At 50.9% G+C, this 20076-nt stretch overlaps 5 protein-coding genes across 5 annotated transcripts; 2 read left to right on the top strand and 3 right to left on the bottom strand.

Moving 5' to 3' along the window:
- Positions 1-171: 171 nt before the first annotated feature.
- On the bottom strand, positions 172-2335 carry L3040_005486 (uncharacterized protein; the record flags this gene model as incomplete). The annotated part of the gene is made up of 2 exons (XM_007295930.1): positions 172-420; positions 545-2335. The coding sequence occupies 2 exons, from the start codon at positions 2333-2335 to the stop codon at positions 172-174; spliced, it is 2040 nt and encodes a 679-aa protein (XP_007295992.1).
- Positions 2336-3353: 1018 nt separating this feature from the next.
- On the top strand, positions 3354-4042 carry L3040_005487 (uncharacterized protein; the record flags this gene model as incomplete). Its single annotated transcript, XM_007295929.2, has 3 exons — positions 3354-3843; positions 3897-3922; positions 3971-4042. The coding sequence occupies 3 exons, from the start codon at positions 3354-3356 to the stop codon at positions 4040-4042; spliced, it is 588 nt and encodes a 195-aa protein (XP_007295991.2).
- Positions 4043-6778: 2736 nt separating this feature from the next.
- L3040_005488 (uncharacterized protein) lies at positions 6779-15862 on the bottom strand (the record flags this gene model as incomplete). The annotated part of the gene is made up of 33 exons (XM_066154540.1): positions 6779-8107; positions 8160-8210; positions 8263-8421; positions 8476-8520; positions 9778-9993; positions 10050-10172; positions 10359-10457; positions 10513-10611; positions 10658-10759; positions 10814-11071; positions 11163-11231; positions 11315-11359; positions 11476-11508; positions 11635-11682; positions 11773-11913; positions 11978-12055; positions 12122-12217; positions 12284-12373; positions 12445-12714; positions 12766-12834; positions 12924-12980; positions 13030-13086; positions 13147-13212; positions 13353-13391; positions 13473-13523; positions 13648-13695; positions 13779-13829; positions 13881-13943; positions 14088-14138; positions 14228-14344; positions 14401-14445; positions 14493-15454; positions 15619-15862. The coding sequence occupies 33 exons, from the start codon at positions 15860-15862 to the stop codon at positions 6779-6781; spliced, it is 5271 nt and encodes a 1756-aa protein (XP_066011397.1).
- Positions 15863-18016: 2154 nt separating this feature from the next.
- Positions 18017-18928, bottom strand: L3040_005489 (uncharacterized protein; the record flags this gene model as incomplete). Its single annotated transcript, XM_007295926.1, has 4 exons — positions 18017-18099; positions 18152-18360; positions 18422-18626; positions 18745-18928. The coding sequence occupies 4 exons, from the start codon at positions 18926-18928 to the stop codon at positions 18017-18019; spliced, it is 681 nt and encodes a 226-aa protein (XP_007295988.1).
- Positions 18929-19433: 505 nt separating this feature from the next.
- L3040_005490 (uncharacterized protein) lies at positions 19434-20042 on the top strand (the record flags this gene model as incomplete). The annotated part of the gene is made up of 2 exons (XM_007295925.1): positions 19434-19531; positions 19724-20042. The coding sequence occupies 2 exons, from the start codon at positions 19434-19436 to the stop codon at positions 20040-20042; spliced, it is 417 nt and encodes a 138-aa protein (XP_007295987.1).
- Positions 20043-20076: the final 34 nt, after the last annotated feature.

The raw sequence follows: 20076 nt of genomic DNA on the forward strand, positions 1-20076 counted from the left end.
AGGAAGAGAGAGAGAAAATAGCGTGTAGGCCAAAAAAAAAAAAGAAGGCCCCAGGATATAGATTCCGAGAACATGTTGTTGAACTGAGCTTTTTACTGCAATCTTCTGCTGTGCCAACTCTCCATTCGCTAACGCCAACCGGCCCGTCCGTATTTCCCGCACAATGATCGTTCAGGGAGCGGCAGAGGGTGGCGGTGCTTGCTCTTCAGCAGTCTTGCCTCCCAGCGGCAACTCAGTCTCACCCTCCTTCGAAAGCCGAGTCCCCTTCAAGGCTTCGAGATTCTTCTTGATTTGCGACTCCAGATCTAGCTTGGGCTCTGAGTCTTTCGCACCGGTACCTTCCTTCGCATCAGTATCCTTAGCGGCGTCCGGGCTCTTAGAGGCCTCTGCACTTGATCCAGCTGCATTGGCAGCTTCTTTCTATGAGGAGATTAGAATTCTGATTCTTCCCAATGACAAGACAGCAAAACACCCCAAAAAATACATCACCAGTATACATTTGCACTCCTCAGCACTCTGCTAAGAAAGAATTTTTCCGACGTACCCTAGCTTTCTTGCGCTCCTTATCTCTCGCCTTGTCCGCTGCCTTCTTGGCTTTGGCCTCTTCTTCGGCTTGTCGAGAAGCCTGTGTACCACCATACTTGTTTCGCCACTCTTCTTCCTTCTTCTCGTCAATTCTGGTGAACAGGTATGCGGCCTTGCCAATCTTGTGGCCGCCTGAAAGAGCACCTGCATTCCATTTATCGGGAATCGAGAGAAGAGGGCCGTTGAGTTGCTCAGCGATGGATTTCGCGGTTGAGGGCATGAACGGGGACGAGATAGACGCAAGAAGGTATGCAAGGTTCAGAGCAATTCCAACAATAGCGTGGGTCCGTGCCGGGCTGTTGGTCAAGTTGGCGTTGTCAAGACGGCCAGCAAGGATGAGGTTGCCTTTCGCGGAAATCTCCATAAACTTCTTCAGCCCCGCTCGCAGACGCACAGCTTCCATTTCGGCGATGTACTCGGTGAGAAGGCCATTGACCTCAGAAATGAAGCCAGGGAAATCGAAGGAATCGTCCTCGTAGGTTGGGAGGAATTCTGGAACCGTACCATCAAGCTTCGCGTTGACGAATTTGACCAATCGATTGACGAAGTTACCAACATTCGCAAGAAGTTCACTATTGTTGCCCGCAATGAAAGCTTTCCACTCGAATTGAGTATCGCCAATCTCAGGTCTGTTCGCAATCAAGTAATATCTCCACACCGAAGGCGGAATTCCAGTCTCCTTGGCACCATCACCAAAGACACCAATTCCCCTCGATTTCGAGAACTTTCCTTGCTCGTAGTTCAGGTACTCGGTAACGGAGATGGTGTGCAGCTTTGTCCACTTGTCCTTAGTTCCGAGCTGAGATCCCGGGAAGATGACTGTATGGAAAGGAACGTTGTCTTTGCCCATGAATTGAAAGAGCTTGACCTGATCCGGGTTGCGCCACCAGAGCTCCCAATCCTTTGTGTAATTGGCGGTGATCGAGGGATAACCTATGCAGGCATCGAACCAGACGTATAGAACCTTGTCTTCGTATCCAGGCAATGGAACTGGTGTACCCCAAGTCAAATCTCGTGTGATACTGCGACCTTCCAGTCCCTTTTCCAGCCATGACTTTGTAATCGCAATGCCGTTGGCTGACCATCCGCCAGCCACGCTCGACTGTGCAAAGAAACCCTCAATATCTGCTTGTACTTTATCCAGACGCAGAAAGATATGGGTGGTGTCCTTGGCGACAGGAGTTGTGCCATCCACCTTGCATCGAGGGTTGATGAGCTCGAGCGCATCGAGGAGACTGCCGCATAGATCGCATTGATCGCCCCGCGCATCGTTGTACTGGCATTTGGGACACGTGCCTTCGACGAATCGGTCGGCCAGAAAGGAGTGGTGATGTTCGCAGTATGGTTGTTTGGTTGTTCGCTCCTCCAAGTATCCGTTCTTGTGCAGCTTCAGGAAGATATCTTGTGCGATGATCGTCTGCTGCTCGGTCGTGGTTCTGCCAAAGTAGTCGAATCCAATCTCAAACCAGTCGTAGATCTCCTTGTGCTTCGTGTGGAACTCGTCGCAAAGTTGCTTTGGAGTTTGTCCAGTCTCGCGAGCTCTTGCTTCGGTCGCCGTTCCGTATTCATCTGTTCCGCAGATGAAGAGTGTTGGTCTGTCGCGCAGTTTACTGAATCGCGCGAAGACATCCGCCGAGAGTACGCTGCCGATAACATTTCCGAGATGCGGAATGTTATTGACGTAGGGGAGTGCGCTTGTGATCAAGATATTGTTTTTGCCCTCTTCGGGTAAGATGATCTGTGATGCCATGTTTGTGTGTTTGCGTGTTTTTTTGTGGTTGTTATTATTGTTGGTGTCAAAAAATGGGAAAGGAAAGGAAATGGACGAGGGGTCGAGGGGTCGAGGGGTAACTTTAAACTTTATTATGGGTCTTGGACATGTTTACTCATTGGTCTCGGTTAGCTTTTCAGCCTCGCTGACAAGGCTGACTCGGAGCTCCGTAGCGAGGTAAACATCTATGCCCCTTTCGGAAACCGCCAGAATGGGTGACGAAACCTAATTGTTATTGAAGGTATAATCACTTTATATATTATTGCTTTTGAAAGTACTAATAGAATTAAAGCGAACGAATGCATACTGTATGTATTAAGATTATAGAATATACATCTCGATCTTGCTATACTTGAACGAGAAGCTCGCTTGATAGTTCAGACGATATTGCTCTCTTATTTTGTAGCATTGTTCCGTGTCCGTATTATCGCGCCGATCCGTGGAGTTTTAGATCGTAAAAAAAAAAAAAAAGGTTTTTTTGTCTAGATCACATCTGACAACTCCGGGTTACTTTCATCGTACTATTCAACCTTATTCGTGGTAACGACTGGTTCTTATGACAGGGGCTTATCGCCGCGCCCGGCATTGATAGTCCCACAACCCCTCAGGGCTATTCCAATAGGGTCACCGTCTGTAGTGTACTAACCAGCGAATTTGTGAAGACCCTCGGTCGAATATGAGATCTTCTGTCTAAATGTTAGTCTTTATACCACTTGGCGGGGAGATCACCTCATTTCGCGCTGTATGGGGTTATTTAGTGACAGCTCAGTAAGAGAGCGGACAGGATGGAAACGAAGTTCAAATTCATTTGTACATAGTAAACAATTCGCTTACGCTTCATCTTCGGCAGATCTTTCTAGCCTTGTTTCAATATCACGTGTCGGCCCTCTCGGATTTCGCTTGATCACTGTCAATCACCCACCTCACCTTACCACAATATAGAACGGCAGCATAATCAGATCGAATATCAGAATCAAATCCAGTCATTTGCGCGAAGATGTACTCGGACAGTTTTGATGAGGTTCTGGGCCTAGAGGAACAATTCTACAACGCTGGCTTCCAACAAGGCATGGTCGATGGCGTGAAAGCCGGTCGGATCGAAGGACGAACATTTGGATTGGAAAAGGGTTTTGAAAAGTATATGGAAAGTGGGAAGCTCTATGGGAAATCAATCATTTGGGCAAATCGCATTCCTCGCCTTGAAAAAGACAACCTCAAAGAAGATGGTTCAGCTCCCCAATTTGGAGGGCAAGCCACCTCCTTTCCTCTTGGTGGTAGGCAAACGCATCCGCGGAGCCTCGATCCACTGCCCGCAAATCACCGACTGGAAAACCACGTCAAGGTGCTGCACGCGTTAGCAGAATCCGAAAGTCTGTCGACGGAGAATACCGAGGATGCAGTGTCAGATTTCGATGACAGGCTGAAACGAGCTCAGGGGAAAGCAAAGATCATCGAGAAGATCTCAGGGGAAAGAAACCCGGGGACGGGTAACGACGTTCCAGAAACACGTAATACAAGCAACGTTTAAGACTCTATTCAGAGACTGGTCAAATAGACTCGGAATTCGTACGTAGCTATATTCAGAGCCAGAGGAAGATAGCTGACAAGTCACAGGTGTATACGATGATTGAAGGATCGCGAACCTTCGTCAAACTGCCTAAGCCACCCCTTATACAAAGGTACTGATCCGTGCAATACAATAAGTTTTGTTTGTTCTCTATGCTATGCTGTTACTCGGATTTTTGTGACCTTTACCATCTAGACAAAAACACTCCAGTACCGCTCCTTTTTTCCAAATGTTTCCCTTCAGTACGATCCCCACATTTGCATTCTGTACATGCCGCTCCTATGCCTCAACTATTTGCCCTCCTGCTTTTTTCCAAATCACCCTGTCTATCGGATTAATCAATCCAAAGACTTTTCTGGTCTGCTTGAATTGCACCGTCCATTCGCATCATCCAAGAACCAGTTGGGGCTGGTATTTTAAATCCACTTTTACTCTCTAAGACCAGGAAAGAGTATCGGTGGTCGAAGAACCAGAGAGCATGATTCAATATCCTCTTCTATATCTCTTCATCGCCATTCATATACCATGGGTGGAAACACAGCTCTTTCATAACTGCTTTTCGGTACGGAATAGTGACTCTGGTGAATATCCTGAACACAGTCTCTAGCTACGAGAAGTATGAGAAGAGCTGCCTTTGTTTTGGGTGGGGGGAAGGTGGGGTGTCGACTGGATAAGATCACTTACTTCAATGGCCTCTCGATTTCGGATCCTTCTGTGTATTTCTTGGATACGAGCTTCTCTGGAACACGACGGAGCGCAGATCTCCTCCTCCAATGGCTGGTCAGCCTCAGGACCCAGAAGTTTCGCTCGATCTCGGCAAGCGCGTCGGAGAATTTCGATGATGACGAGGACATTGGTATCAGGGTCGCGTTGAACGCCAGTTTCTGCTGAATTCTGCACAGAGTCGAGTCTCCGCCTGAGCTTGATTGCCGAAATAATCCAATTCTTGTGGCTCTGGATGGCGCCCAGACGGTTCCCCTCATGAAGATCTGCCTTGTACTTCTCCAAGAGTTGTCTTTCCTTTTATCAGTTTGACAGCTTCGTGTAACTTCAACTTGCACATGTCATCGTTCTTACCTTGCGGGTCAATTCAATTTCCTCGGTGCCCTTTGCCAGGTCTCTTACGAGGTTTCTACTCCCATTAGCTCCGCAAAGTTGTAGGATATGCGTCGTTCACCTCGTTCTCCTTTTTCATGGAGCTCAACACATTGGCGCAAGCGTGGTCATGGGTGTCGGCACATTTTCAACTTCGGGTTTTGCGACGGACCCCAGCGTCATTCGGCGACAAGCTGACAGCGCACGCCTTGCATTTACCACGCTCTCTCTTACCTTGAAATACATTGGCCTAATCTAAGTATCTGCTGCCGTGGTTTCTCAGGGCCGTTATAAGTACGTACATTCATCTGAGAAGATAAGGAGCCGAATAAGCGAAGCAGTCAAGATCCAGGCCGCCGTTGCCTCAAGACTCAATCAAGGCAGCCCTCCTTTACCAACAAAGCTCATTCATCCCATTCAGCGACTCCAGAACCGCAAAGTCTCATTCCTCACTGCCTAGCACAACCTGAACACCAACACGGCTCTTACACTCCCTCCCGGTAGCAAAACAAACCCAACAGCAGAGCCTCACCATCACAACTCCCCCTCCACCTCCACCGAAACCGACGACCGCCTCCAAACTCAACGGCCGCAAATCCTTTTCGCTAGGGATGGAATCAGGTCGATACAGCACCGCGGCGCCCCGCCTTCCGAATCGCTGATCTCAACATCTTCTTCAGAGCTCTGCAAGTAGCTACTAGCCAGGTCCTCTCGAGACCATCACACCCGCAAGCGAACAATTCCCTCCACCCCCCCCCCCCCCCCCCCAATCCAGAAAGCCACAAAGCCAACCAAAAAAAAAAAAAAAAAAAAAAAAAAAAAAAAAAAAAAAAGTCCTCGCTCCCGCTTTCCGCAACTAACCGTGCGCCAACAAGGGCAAGCTGTCAGCTGCTCTCGCAGCCACGCGTCGTTCCCTCCCCTCGCGCGCTTGACACCGCCCTCTCCACACACACAGCGAGCGACTTTCAAAGACTGCCTTGCAGATCAACATTGCAGTTTCCATTATATTATTGTTTATTCTTTCCAAGAAAATAATTTTATATATATATTAGGACTTCCTCGGCTTGGGCGCGATTCAATTTTTTCTCTAGGTGATAGACCATAAATAATAGTAATAGTAATAGTAATAGTAATAGTAATAGTAATGATGATGATAATAATAATAGTAATAATGATGATTTGAAATTTCACAGCAGCAGAAGAAGATTAGCAAGTTTGTTAGAGGAAAAGAGTCGTTAGTATCGTCGGATTTCTAACGTTTGTGAGAATCGCGTTGCAAGTGTCGGGCGGTGTGAGTGTAGGAGCATGAGAGAAAGGGGGGGAGGGTGGATGGGGAGGAAGGATAAAAAAAAAAAAAGGAAGGGGGCGCGATGTTGTTTATGATGCATATCCAAAAGAAGAATTATCACACCATCAAGAGATGACGGGGCGATAGAGAGATAGGCTCAGGTGAAAATCAAGAGAAGGGGGAAAAAGCAACCCACTAACTGGCTTTACTCTCGAATTCGTAATGCAAGATTTGCCATCATGTATGTATATTGTAAAGCATCTATCTAAACCCTTCCCTCCATATTGACGGTACTAAATAAATAAATAGATATATATATATATATTCATCGGACATTACACATATCTCATAACACATGTCTCATAACACATTATAGAAGCAGACCACGCAAAATCCAAGCTTATACCAGCCCCAGCCCCAGCCCCATCGGCACACCGAGCCCGGCCGGCATGATCCATTATGCCATCCATCATCAGTGGAAAACCTTCTTCTTGACACTCGAGAACAAGGAGCTGAGCGCGCTCTTCGGTTTCTCTCTCTCTCTCTCTCGCTCTCGCTCCTCCTCCTTTTCACGCCTGTGTCGGTGTCGATGCACTCTCTCCTTGCTTCTAGGACCCTCGCCGTCTCGAACGTCCTCAACGTCCCGTTCCCTTCGCGACCTCTTACGTCTCTCAACGCTGGGCTGAGGGGTTTTCTCATCACTAACCTCACAGAGCTTCTCTGCAGCTGCCGCTTCCTCGGCCCTCTTCCGTCTCCTCTGCTCTCGCCTCGCTCTCCTCTCCTCGTCCTCCTTCTCCTGCTGTCTCCTCGCCTCTCCCGCAACCTCGGCTCTAGCAAGCTGAGTCGCTTTGTCGGACTCCCTTCTCGCACGTCTCGCTTCTCTCTCCTCAGCAGATCTACGTTTCTCCCTCTCCCTATCTTCCTCCTCTTTATCCCTACGATGAGAGCGAGTATGGTGACTCGTAGTTTCCCGTCTTAAGATTCTCGGCCTCTCGTGGTCCAAGGAGAATCGAGGCCGCTCCATGATAGGCGCCTTGACTTTCTCGACCACCTCTTTATAATGAGGCTTCTCGGATGCGATGAACGGGGCCTTAACGACACTCACGCCTTTCAGATCCATTAATTTGCGTTTGTCGCTATCAGCTGTGCTGTGTCTCCTCGAGGAAGATAGCCGTCTCGAGACTGGTGGCACAGTGGCATGTGCAGTGTTTCCAGAGCCAACCGACTTAGAGAAATCAAACTCAGCCTCTCTGGCCCTGGCGCGTTTTTCCTCCTTTCGCCTCTCGTGGGCAGCTTGCTCTTCGGGCGTTCGCTCACTGCGGTGCTTGTGCGAGCCCGAACTTCCAGCACTTACTCCACTATCATGGCGGCTTGGCCTGGAAGATCTAGAAGACGTCTTGGGCGACGACTCTCTCTCTCGGCGCTTGTGGTGAGGACGCTCGTCACGAGGGATATCTTTGCTAGAACTACTCCGGTGATGACCCGAGCGCGAATGTCGCGATGATCGATGCCTGTGCTTCTCTCTCTCGGATTTAGCAGACTGAGGAGCGTCGCCTGGGCTTGGTTCTTCGGCAACCTCTGGAAGCTGTTCAGGTTCTTCGACGATTGCTTTGTCGGTCACGGGTTTGTCGTCAGAGAGGACTTCAGCTGCGACAGCTCCAGCGGCGATGGCTGCTGCTGCCCCAGTGGCAATTGGAAGTGCATCGTCCAAAACGTTGCTCTTGTCTTCCACGACTTCCTTGCTATCGTCTTCCTGTGAAGGGTCAACGACATCAGGAGGGCTCTCGACTTCAGGTTCAGCCTAAAAAGAGTCAGTCATTTTAGCCTTGGATATTGCTGGCTGCAAGTCTTACTTCTTTAACCTCTTCAACCACTTCAGGAGTAACCTCAGTTTCTGGTTCATCCTACGTAATGTCAGCCATACGGAACGTAAAAAGTTATGGCTATAAATTTTACCTCTTTCACTTCTTCTACAACCTCAGCAGTGGCTTCGGGAGTATCCTCGGGTGTAGCCTCGGGAGTATCTTCGGGAGTGGCCTCGGGAGCATCTTCGGGGGAATCTTCGGGAGCATCCTCGGGATTGGCCTCGGGAGTGGCTTCAACTTCTGGTTCAACCTTCCAGGCAATCAGTCATCATATCACAACGAAACATAATTCCATGAAACTTACAACGGCTTCTGGCTCTGCTTCAGCTGGTTCCTCAGCGGGAGCTGGCTCTTCGACAGCAGCTTCTGGCTCTGCTCCAGCTGGTTCCTCAGCGGGGGCTGGCTCTTCGACAGCTGGCTCTTCGACAGCAGCTTCTGGCTCTGCTCCAGCTGGTTCCTCAGCGGGGGCTGGCTCTTCGACAGCTGGCTCTTCGACAGCAGCTTCTGGCTCTGCTTCGGCTGGTTCCTCAGCAGGGGCTGGCTCTTCGACAGCTGGCTCTTCGACAGCTGGCTCTTCGACAGCAGCTTCTGGCTCTGCTTCAGCTGGTTCCTCAGCAGGGGCTGGCTCTTCGACAGTAGGAGCTGGCTCTGCTTCAGCTGGTTCCTCAGCGGGAGCTGGCTCTTCGACAGCAGCTTCTGGCTCTGCTCCAGCTGGTTCCTCAGCAGGGGCTGGCTCTTCGACAGCTGGCTCTTCGACAGTAGGGGCTGGCTCTGCTTCAGCTGGTTCCTCAGCGGGGGCTGGCTCTTCGACAGCTGGCTCTTCGACAGCAGGGGCTGGCTCTGCTTCAGCTGGTTCCTCAGCGGGGGCTGGCTCTTCGACAGCTGGCTCTTCGACAGCTGGCTCTTCGACAGCAGGGGCTGGCTCTGCTTCAGCTGGTTCCTCAGCAGGGGCTGGCTCTTCGACAGTAGGAGCTGGCTCTGCTTCAGCTGGTTCCTCAGCGGGAGCTGGCTCTTCGACAGCTGGCTCTGCTTCAGCTGGTTCCTCAGCAGGGGCTGGCTCTTCGACAGTAGGGGCTGGCTCTGCTTCAGCTGGTTCCTCAGCGGGAGCTGGCTCTTCGACAGCTGGCTCTTCGACAGCAGGGGCTGGCTCTGCTTCAGCTGGTTCTTCAGCGGGAGCTGGCTCTTCGACAGCAGCTTCTGGCTCTGCTCCAGCTGGTTCCTCAGCGGGGGCTGGCTCTTCGACAGCTGGCTCTTCGACAGCAGCTTCTGGCTCTGCTTCGGCTGGTTCCTCAGCAGGGGCTGGCTCTTCGACAGCAGGGGCTGGCTCTGCTTCAGCTGGTTCCTCAGCGGGGGCTGGCTCTTCGACAGCTGGCTCTGCTTCAGCTGGTTCCTCAGCAGGGGCTGGCTCTTCGACAGCTGGCTCTGCTTCAGCTGGTTCCTCAGCAGGGGCTGGCTCTTCGACAGTAGGAGCTGGCTCTGCTTCAGCTGGTTCCTCAGCGGGAGCTGGCTCTTCGACAGCTGGCTCTGCTTCAGCTGGTTCCTCAGCAGGGGCTGCCTCTTCGACAGCAGGGGCTGCCTCTTCGACAGCAGGGGCTGCCTCTTCGACAGCAGGGGCTGGCTCTGCTTCAGCTGGTTCCTCAGCTGGGGCTGGCTCTTCGACAGCTGGCTCTGCTTCAGCTGGTTCCTCAGCAGGGGCTGGCTCTTCGACAGCTGGCTCTGCTTCAGCTGGTTCCTCAGCAGGGGCTGGCTCTTCGTCCTTCTGCTCGTCCTCTGCTGGAGTTGGTAACTCCGAAGGTGGCTCTTCGGGTTTTTCTTCGTCGGCCTGGAAATAATTAGCCTACAACTTCACGAATCTTACTCTTAACATGGAATTCTAACCGGTACTTCTGGCTCATCGACAGCCGGCTGTTCCTGCTCCTCCGAGGCTGCAACTTCGGCCTCCCCTTCATCTTCTTCCACAACAGGGTGTGTCTCGGTAGAGTCAGCAGGCGTCTCCTCGACCTACGTCAGATAGATTAGCTAAATGTATCCTACTCATTCTGATATTTTGTGCACAAGTCGCAATTGCCCTGAAATTTAGAAGTTCCCAAGTCCGTGCGCAGCACAAAAATTTGGTACCTCATCGGACGATCTATAGTGAGAGAGATAGAAATGTGGCAGGTGAGGCGGCTGGGAAGCACTGCTTACCACTTCAGGGGCGGCCTCTTCTACGACTGGGGCCTCAGCTTCTTCCTTTGGTTCCTCGGAAGGAGCTGCTGGCTCCTCCTCAGGCGTAGACTCCTCGACCTATAGATGTCAGTTTTTTTTTTCATACCCATGGCTTGTCCATTGACTCTCGTACCACCTCAGGGGCGGCCTCTTCTACGACTGGGGCCTCGGCTTCTTCCTTTGGTTCCTCAGAAGGAGCTGCTTGCTCCTCCTCAGGCCTAGACCCCTCGACCTAAACATGTAAGTCGCTTCACATCACCATCAGCCATCATGCATACCTCTTCAACCGGAACTACGACCTCTTCGCTATCAGCTACGGGGACCACTTCGTCTGGCTCGTTCTCGGGATTGGCAGGCTCCTCCTCCTCGGGTTTCGAGGCCTCGACCCGGTAAAATTAGCTGAGCTCCTCTAAATTCTAAAGACGTCGACTTACAGGTTCCTCGGGCGAGGGTTCACCCTCAACCACGATCGATTCTTCGGCTTCAACAACAGGTGCCGGGTCCTCACTGGCAACTTCTGCTGCTTCCGGCTCAGTAGCTTCGTCGGCGTCCTTTGGAGTCTCTTCTTCGGTGCTCTCGGCAGCTTCTTCGGCTTGCGGTTCTTCCGAAATTACAGGAGCTGGTGTGTCACTCTCTGTTGAAGGTACTTCTGGCTCTGTTGGTGCCGTCTCTTCTTCTTTCTGTTCTTCGGCCTGAGAGACATTAGGTTCTAGATATCCTTACGTAATACCGGAGTTGCATGAGCGAACTCCGGGGAATCGAAGGATAAAGAGCATTACTCACTGCAGGCGTAGCCAAATCCTCGGTTACAGGCTCAGATACAACTTCAGGAGCCTCGGGGGTCTCCTCAACCTATTCAAGTCAGCACTTCGCTTCACATGTGTGTAACAGGTAGGCAGGCTCCTTGATGCAAGAACGCAGGAAGAGATACACACCGCTGGCGCAGGCTCTCCATCAACCTGTTTTGGCTCATCTTCCGCCTGCAATACATTAGCGGTAGCTCAAAGGGCCCAATATGGTTGGTGAGTTGAGTAGAATAACAAGTGACCAGGCAATCTGACAAAATTCATACATGAATGAAGGGAAATGTACTCACAGTCTCGGTAGCGATTTCAGGGGAATCTTCGGCCTATTTTTAGTGAGCCAGTCGCTCGGGAAGGATATGCATGAGTAGTACGGAGAAGTTGCATGTGCAACTTTGTGCTTCCCAGTCTACCTTTTGGCAACACCATAGGGAATGAAACTCTCTACTTACCACAGCAGGAGTCTCCTCGGGAGCCGCAATGTCAGGACTCTCAACATTCTGATTATCGTCAGCTTCTCGGATCATTTCTAAACAGATGGGTGTTGGAGCATTTGGCCCCACAAAGAAACGAAATGAAGAATTGCTTACGGCCTCGGGCTCTGGTTCTGGGGTTGCCTCTTCAGATGCTGGCTCAGGTGCTGGCTCAGGTGCTGGCTCAGGTGCTGGCTCAGATGCTGGCTCAGTAGTCTGTTCGACCGGCTCGCTGGTTTCTTCTGAAGATTCGGCGGCCTAAGAGATTTGTCAACTACAATGTCACATACGATGAAAGGACGCAGGGATCTGCATGACTTACTGCTTCTGGTTCTGTAACAGCCTCTTCGACTACTGGATCCAGATCAGCTGGCTCGCTGGTTTCTGTAATTTCGGCAACCTAAGGATCCTCGGTCAGCCAACCCTCGCATTTTGACGAATCGATCAAACAAAGGTCATAACTTACTGGTTCAGGGCTTGCATCTTCAGCAACAGGCTCAGAAACGGGCTCATCAGCTGCTTCAGTCACTGTCTCCCTGGCTTCCTCTGGAGCCTCAGCGGCCTAGGAAATCCGTTAGCCATCCAGCCGATGCAATCCGGCCGAAAAGCACAATCCTGAGTCACTTACTGCTTCTGTTTCCGGAACTCCTTCTTCGGCAATATGCTCAGACACAGTCTCAGCAATCGGCTCACTGACTTCTTCTGGGGTCTCCGCAGCCTAACAGATCCGTCAGCGCCCCCCACACAGTGTGCCCGGTCGACGAGAGCAAGAAATTATGAATAACTTACTGGCTCTGGAGTGGGCTCTTCAGCCACTGGTTCAGAGACGTCCTCGCTCGGTGTTCCCTCAGCTGGCTCACTGACTGCTTCAAGAGCCTCGGCAACCTGAAACGTATGAGCCTCACTCTTACTCCGCCCATCGGATTGGGCAAAACATAGTCGGAAATTGCTTACCGGCTCTGGCTCTGCGTCTGGCTTCGGCTCTGCCTCTGCCTCTGCTTCTGGCTCTGTAGAAGGTGCTTCTTCTGGAGTCTCAGCGGCGGGAATATCTCCTTCCTTCTATCTTTTTGTTAGCTACAGAGACGAGAAATGGCAGGATACGCTACTCACACTAGGCTCCAACTCTGGTTCAGAGGTGGACGTTTCTTCCGGTGCAGCAGCAGGAGCTTCCTCTTCTTCCTAGAAAGTTTTTAGGAGTGTCCGAGACGTGTAATCAATCAAACCAGACTCAAAACTGAACATGATTACATAATACAAATTGTACGTACGGCTTGTTCTAGATTCGGGGTACTCGTCTCGTCCACATTTGGTACTCCTTCTTCTTTCTATCAAAACTTAGCAAGTCAAAGGTTATTGATGTGAGAGTCTACTCACCACCGGCTCGGATTCTGAAGCAGGTGACCCTTCTACGACAATGGGTTCTTCCTCTTTCTACACGGAGTCAGCGTCGAATTCGATTTTTGGGGGGGGGGGGGGGGGGTAAGATCTTACGACTGCTTCAGGTTCTGGATCCGGCACAGATGATTCTTCGTCGACAGGAGCCGGGGTTTCTTCGCCCTTTATCATGTTAGTGCCATAGCCAGATGTGCTGAGACAGAAAATTTGATCTTGGCTGGGCAGGGACTTTCTCCTTGCCACAACGCCAGAAATGCTATTGGGACTTTGCAAAAACGTGAGGGACGACAAATGAGACTTACAGCGGGAGTCTCTTCTGCAGGGGCTGGTGTCTCATCAACCTGTTCGACTTAGCTTCCAAACATGCCCGAGAAAAATAGTCACAAGATTTGGACCTAGCAAACAACCAAGGAAAGACTTACTACAGGTTCTGGGCTTGTCTCCTCAGCAGCAGCAGCTGGAGTCTCTTCTTCCTAGTATAATTCAGTACATGATGACAAGAGTGCAATGAAACAACGCAAAATCGAAATATTTCTCCCCCAACTATTTATGGAGGAATTCGACTTGAGAGTAGAGGGGTAAATGTCATCGGCTTACAGCTGAGGCTAAGGCGGGTTCTTCTATCGGTGCTGGCGTCTCCTCAATCTGCAATACATGCGTGGTCAGTCCGTGTTTGCAGATCAAGGATGCCAGCTACGGGTAGATGATATAATGAGATGAATTCTTACCACAGGATCTGGCGTGGCTTCTTCACTTGCCGCAGTTGGTGCTTCTTCTACCTATTCGAAGATAAGCTCCAAATTTACCCTATTGTCGTACCAAGAACTTACCACTGGCTCGGGCCCAGGACTAGCTTGTTCAGCCTCTGGAGCAGCGGCGGGGGCATCTTCGACCTGTATATTGTCAGTCCACAAATTGAAGCCCTACTTGGATTGAGAGCTCGAATTGGCGACAAGCGCGACTGTTAGATATTGGAGTCCTTCCCAATACGAAGGCGCCGACATAGTACAGACAGCAATGGAAAGAAGGGAGCATACCGCCGGCTCAGGACTAGCTTCCTCGGTGGCTGAAGCTGGTGCATCTTCGACCTACACATTGTGAGTGTGAGAACACGCAGGCGCCTTGAGCAACATGATCCGTGTCGTGTCACAACAATTCAAAATAGAACGAAACTTACCACTGGATCACTACTTGCTTCCCCAGCACTCGGCTCTTCAGCACTCGGCTCTTCAGCAGTTGGTTCTTCAGCACTCGGTTCATCAGCACTTGGAGCCGGAGCTTCTGGTTCTTCTGCCTACAAAAAAAGGTAAGTGGATGCAGAGGCCATGCAGAAATAGTGTTTTTACGCACTACAGGCTCAGGACTTGTCTCCTCGGGAGCAGCGGGAGGCTCTTCCTTCTTGGAATTAGATCAGGGCAATTCAAGGTGATATGCAAGCTTACCACAGGGGCTGGCACCTCTTCGCTCTGGCTTGGTTCGTCTGTTGCTGGTGCCGAGTCCGCATCGGGCAATGGCTCGCTCTCCACAGGAATCTCTTCTTCCGCTTCGGCAGCAGGCTCGGGAGATTCGTCTAGTCCAGGAGAAGCAGATGGGTCACCCTCAGCTGGGGGCTCGACTGCTGGCTCGGGTACTGGGTCGGAATCGGCAGCGAGACTGGTCTCGGTCTCCCCAGGACTATCCGATGGTAACGAGTCGTCTGTTGGTGGAGGTGTAGGCTCGTCGGCGGGAGAATCTGCCATTACTGGCACAATTGTTGAACTCTTTCCTCCTTTTTCCTTCCCCTTGCCTCCCTTCTGATTCTTCTTGTCCTTCTTGCCTTTCCCCCCTTTCTGCTGCTTCTCGGGTTTCTCAAGCTCTACCTCCTTCTCGAATACTGGTTCGGGTTCCCAAGACTTGTCTTGCTTCTTTCCCTTCTTCCCTTTCTTGCCAGGCTTCGGTGCTTCTTCGTCGAATTTCTCAGCTTCGGTTGGCTCTTCAGGTTCTTTCTCTGCCTGTTTGGACTTCTTGTCTTGTTTCTTTTCCTTCTTTGCGTCTTTCTTCGATTGTTTGCTGTTCTTCGCCTTAGATTTAAATTCAGCAGTGAGTGGAGCGATGTCAACAGCGATATGAGCAGTCTTCGAATCGGTTGATCGGGAGATCCCGTCATCCAAACTCTGTTCCTGAGAATCGATTGCGGGTTCAGGGCCAACTGAGGGCAGACTAGAAGCATCATCAGGGGATTCTGATGCGACAGGCTGGGGTATGCTGGCCTCCTCCTCATCTAAAGGTCCGCCACCACCGTCATCATCCTTCAATCCCCCGCTATCCATAGTTTCTTGCACCTCGGTGTCAGCCTTGGGTATGGCAGAGGCAGGGCTATCGTCGTCTTGGTCGTCCCCTTTCACGGAAGCATCATCAGAGTCGTCTGAACAGCCGAATTAGCATCTCCTAAGCATAGAGACCACAATCACCAAAGTCAATTCAAACAATCATCTTTGATTGTAATTTTCATGCAACATCTATAAACGAGGCCCAAAACATGGATTATCCGGGTCGATGCTAATAATGACCGATTGGCGAAAAACATACCAACTACTCGATCTTCAGAAGAACTCCCTTTCTCGCACGCTGCAAGCAAAGCGAGATCCTTATCCGTGCCCGTAAATGTCTTGGGACGGCCGTATCTCGTTTGTTTTGTAGGCTCAAATTTCGAGGTCTGTAGTTCAAATTTCTGCGTTTGGACTTCGTATCGTCCCGTCTGGACAGAGGACGGGTCATAAGTAACTTGTCTCCGGTAGGGACAAAAAGAAACGGGCTCGGGATCGTCTTCCATACTGGAATGATTTACCGCTTTCACAGGCAGTTGTGGAGCTTCACTTGAGCGTATGGGGGTATCCTTCTTATTCCCTTCTACCATGTCAACAGCTTCTCGGCAATATGCGGGCACCCAGTCGCGGGGGAATTTTCCGACGAGTGAGTATTCTCGTCAGGTACCCAGCGCCCAAAGCCAACCAACGTGGAACGCGAGTGGAGTATTGGGCTCTGGGCTCCTTGATGAAAAAGGCTTAAGAAGTGATGATAGTGTACTGATCGAAAAACAATGATGCGGTTGAAAACTGTCATCAGAATGACAGGAATCAAAAAAAGCTGCCATTAGCACCGACCGAGGATATGAGTGCCGAGTCAACTGAGTCGACTCGACGTATTCCGGCCCACACGTCCGCGGGGACAGAAGCCCCCCACGAGAGGATGAGAGGATTACTCGACGAGCAAAACAATCAGCATCGTGCTCGCTACCTATTGGAGCAGAGAAAGGGACTGGCGCCACGTCGCAGGGAAATAGTCTCCTAGTGATCAGTGCCGCGGTCTGGCAACACATCAGATGCGGCCCAACGATGCAAGGCCACAGATTGTGGATAATCTGCCTGCGCGGCAATCTGGCTGGCGACTTGCTGGCCTGCAGGATGGCATGCACAGTTGGTCTTTCTTGTGCGGTGTGCAGTGTGCAGTGTGCAGTGTGCAGTGCGCAGTGTAAAGTATACAGCATGCAACACAGTACAGAGTATGAATCCAGTGTGCATCCAGCATACAGGATGCGGAGAGGATACGGACCTCTTGCATCGTGCCAGGGGAAGCTGTTGGGTGGATGAATACGGTACCGGTACCTGTGTTTTTGATGCTTTTAATAGGTAGCGGGCCCCAAAAGTGGTGGAAGTCAAGTCCCACTATCAGGCTTATCAGGCTTTGATCTTGGATCGTGGATCGTGGATCTTGAATTCCTTTGATTTGCTTTTCCTGCTGGCCTAGGTAAACCCGAGGGAGGGGTGCCTTGAACTCCCGCTCCCGTGGCCCACCGGGTGGGCGTGCGTGCATTGGAGCTTTGGTGCATTGATGCATTGGTGCCATGGGGGGCAGTGGTGCAGTGGTGCAGTGGTGCAGTGCTACGTGTTCGCCTTGATGCGAGTCTTAGGTAATGCGAATCTTAATGCAGAGTCTTCCTTGGGCGATGCCAGTGAGGGCCCGAGACGTGGAAGAGCATGGGTTGCGGTTGCATCGACAACCCCAGACAAACTGCTGGCTCTTGGGATCCGTTCCGTACCGTACCGGTAGATATGAAGTGGATGTGAATGTCGTGGGTCGGAGGAAGAAGAAGATGAAGATGAAGAAGGTCACCACCACTGTGTTATCAATGATCAATTGGAGCCCAAATGCTTCAGGGGTTGTTCGTTTAGCGAGCTCGTGACGAGGATACGGAGTGATCCTTCTCGGATAAGTGAGCCACCTCACTCCATCTGCGTCATTTATTGTTATCCAGATCTACTACGTAGGTACCGGTAGTGGCATGGCCATGGATCTCAGAACTTTCAGAAGATGCACGACGATGTATGAGAAGTGTCGGTTCCTATTATAGATCTATCTGACTAGTGTACATCCAAGCCGGCAGGGCGCTGTGGTCGGTCACATCCGGATACGTGCTTACCGAGTACACACACAGTACACCACCTAAGGTACCGTACTGCAGCACAACATATTCATAGTTTGGGAGGGAAACCTGGAGTACGGCAGCATTTGTGCCAGAACCTGTGTTTCAGATGCAGTAGAACACAGCACACCCTCAATTGATCACCTTTAATTGATCACCTTCAATTGAGCGAGATCTACCCGCACCTAAGGTGCCCGTTCGTCCCCGAAGGCTTTGGCGGTGTGCAGATATGGTACAGAGTCTGGAAGAACTGGAAGAGGCCGATCTAGAGGACGCGGTGGCACATGTGGAAATCAGTCGGCGTGGAAAGGGGTATTCCCCGTATTGAAAAAGAAGTACAGCAGATCCAAGAACGCCGGCTCGGAAAAGTGGGTCAGGAATCTTGAAAGACGCAGTGTGGAATCCCCAACGCAACCCATAACCCCTCAGCAACATGCAGGTCCCAGAAATAGCGCAGGAGTCGTAGTAAATAAAAAGAACGCGGTAACCGTGTCGTTGTCACGGTTACATAGCCATCTCGGCTTGTAGTTTCCGAAGCTCTTCCTCCTCGTCTTCCTCCTCGGCATGCACCGGTGCCTTGCCTTTGACTGTAAGAGTGGTTAGATGGGCGTAGAGAAGAAGGACTTATGCGCAACTCACTTTCGCCGTTTGCAGCCGACGGCAATCTGTGAACCTCGTCGGACACAGGAACAGTTCCCGTCTTTAGCATCTTGTTATCGAGATGCTCTTGTTCCAGCTCGGCCAACTCATCATCCAACTCGGTCTCATCGATAGGTTCACCGATAGGAGCACTTGTAATAGCTTGGGCGATCTCCTCTCCCAACGCATGCTGCTCTCTGAGTTTCTCCCTGGCGCCAAAATGTCAGCTTTCCCATTCCAACAGTGTGAGGTATCTCGACTATAACATACATTGTCTCGTCTACTTTGTCGATATTGAGCTTGCCATGGATCTGCTGCATAGCTTCACCTGCACGCTCCATCGCCGCCAGGGTCTCTCTATTGATATTTGCCGCCTCGATCGAGTATATTTGTTGCTCCAGTGTGGCTACTTGTGCCGTTGTCTGCTCAAGCGTGTGTTCGTGTTGCTTCTTCCGACGTAAGGCGGCTTTCGCGGCTACAGAGAAGTGTCAACAGCCGCTCAGATCCACAATAGTCCATCTGTACAGGTAGTCCTTCACTGCAACTTCGCCCTTTCTTAGAAGCTCCATAGCGAATTCGAGTGGCCTACGTACCATTCTTGTTGGTGCTCACATTCTTCCTAGCAATAGCATCTTGCTCATCCATCTGGTTCTGTAAATGTCTCTCCCGCTTCTGCAGCATCTCCAGCTGTGATCTCAGCCCGAGGATGGCGTTCTTGGGGGTATCCTTTCTCTTCTGGGCGCTCTGCCCGCCAAACCAGCCCCACACTCCGGACATCTTGTAATATGTGATAGTTGAGCCTCTTGATTTGGATACAGATGGACCGCTAAGCCCCGAGACAAAATCAAGTGATCTGCAGATATTCTTCGATTTTGGTGGGGGGGGAGCCTTCTCGGTGGTCGAGATTCGCTATCGGAAGGCTGGTGATGGTGGGGCAAGATTTCCTGGACAAAGAGAGTTTTCAGAGTACAAGCTGACAGAGAATATCGCGAGGGTTTGGTTTTGAATAGTCGAGAGTTGATTAATGCCTGGGGTTTCTTTCGTGGCGCGGTCTCTAGGTAATATGTTCTTGTTCTCGCGGCCTGTGGTCGTTGAGGGACCAGTGTCTCCGATGACGAACTAAGGCTCAAGTCCGGCTATTCCTGATACGGATTAGCTCATATTTTGCACGTGGTATATATCAACTCAAGCAAAGGCGACCAGATTTTCCTATTCCAGCAACTTTGATATTTGACTCCAAATTTCATCACTCTGGCATATCTATGCCCTTGATTTTTATACTATGGCAGGAGTGCAGAATGGTCCTATCCCGACCAGATTGACGTTGCTATCAAACCTTCGCAACTTCTCGCCAGGCTCCAAAGTCCGGTTCCTAGGATGGTGAGCACATTCCATCTGGGGACAAAACATAGTAGTACTGTATTATCTTACTATCTGCATGCGAAATTCTTGCAAGAGGTTGGCCTGGTCCGCGGGGAACCATACGGCGTCAGCTTCTCTATGTTTGCCTCCTCAGCCCGTTATGTCTAAGTAGACATAAAGTCGTGTCAGGATTATGCTGAGGTTCGTTAGTGTAACAAAATACTCTACGCAAACAGCGATCCTTACTCTAGAGCACAACCATCCACCAGGAAACCTTCTCAAGGCTCAGGTGGATGTCAGGCTTCTCGTCAGCACCTTGAAGTCTAATGAGACTCAAGTCGGCGAGTGGGTCCATGTGATGGGATATATCGCCAACGACCAAAAGCCAAATGGAACCACCAACAGGAACCTGGATGTTGGTATTCAAGCGGTGGTTCTGTGGTGTGCAGGGCCACTTAGTCTCACGGGCTACGAAAGGAGTCTCGATCAGAGAGCGATAGACGAACGAAAAAATACTGGAACTCGATGATCTTGAGAATGCTGCCGAAGAAAAAATTACAGCG

The sequence above is a fragment of the Drepanopeziza brunnea genome (genome assembly GCF_022702325.1).
Source record: "Drepanopeziza brunnea f. sp. 'multigermtubi' strain 214-2 chromosome Unknown ctg9, whole genome shotgun sequence".
In the NCBI taxonomy this organism is placed as follows: Eukaryota; Fungi; Ascomycota; class Leotiomycetes; order Helotiales; family Drepanopezizaceae; genus Drepanopeziza; species Drepanopeziza brunnea.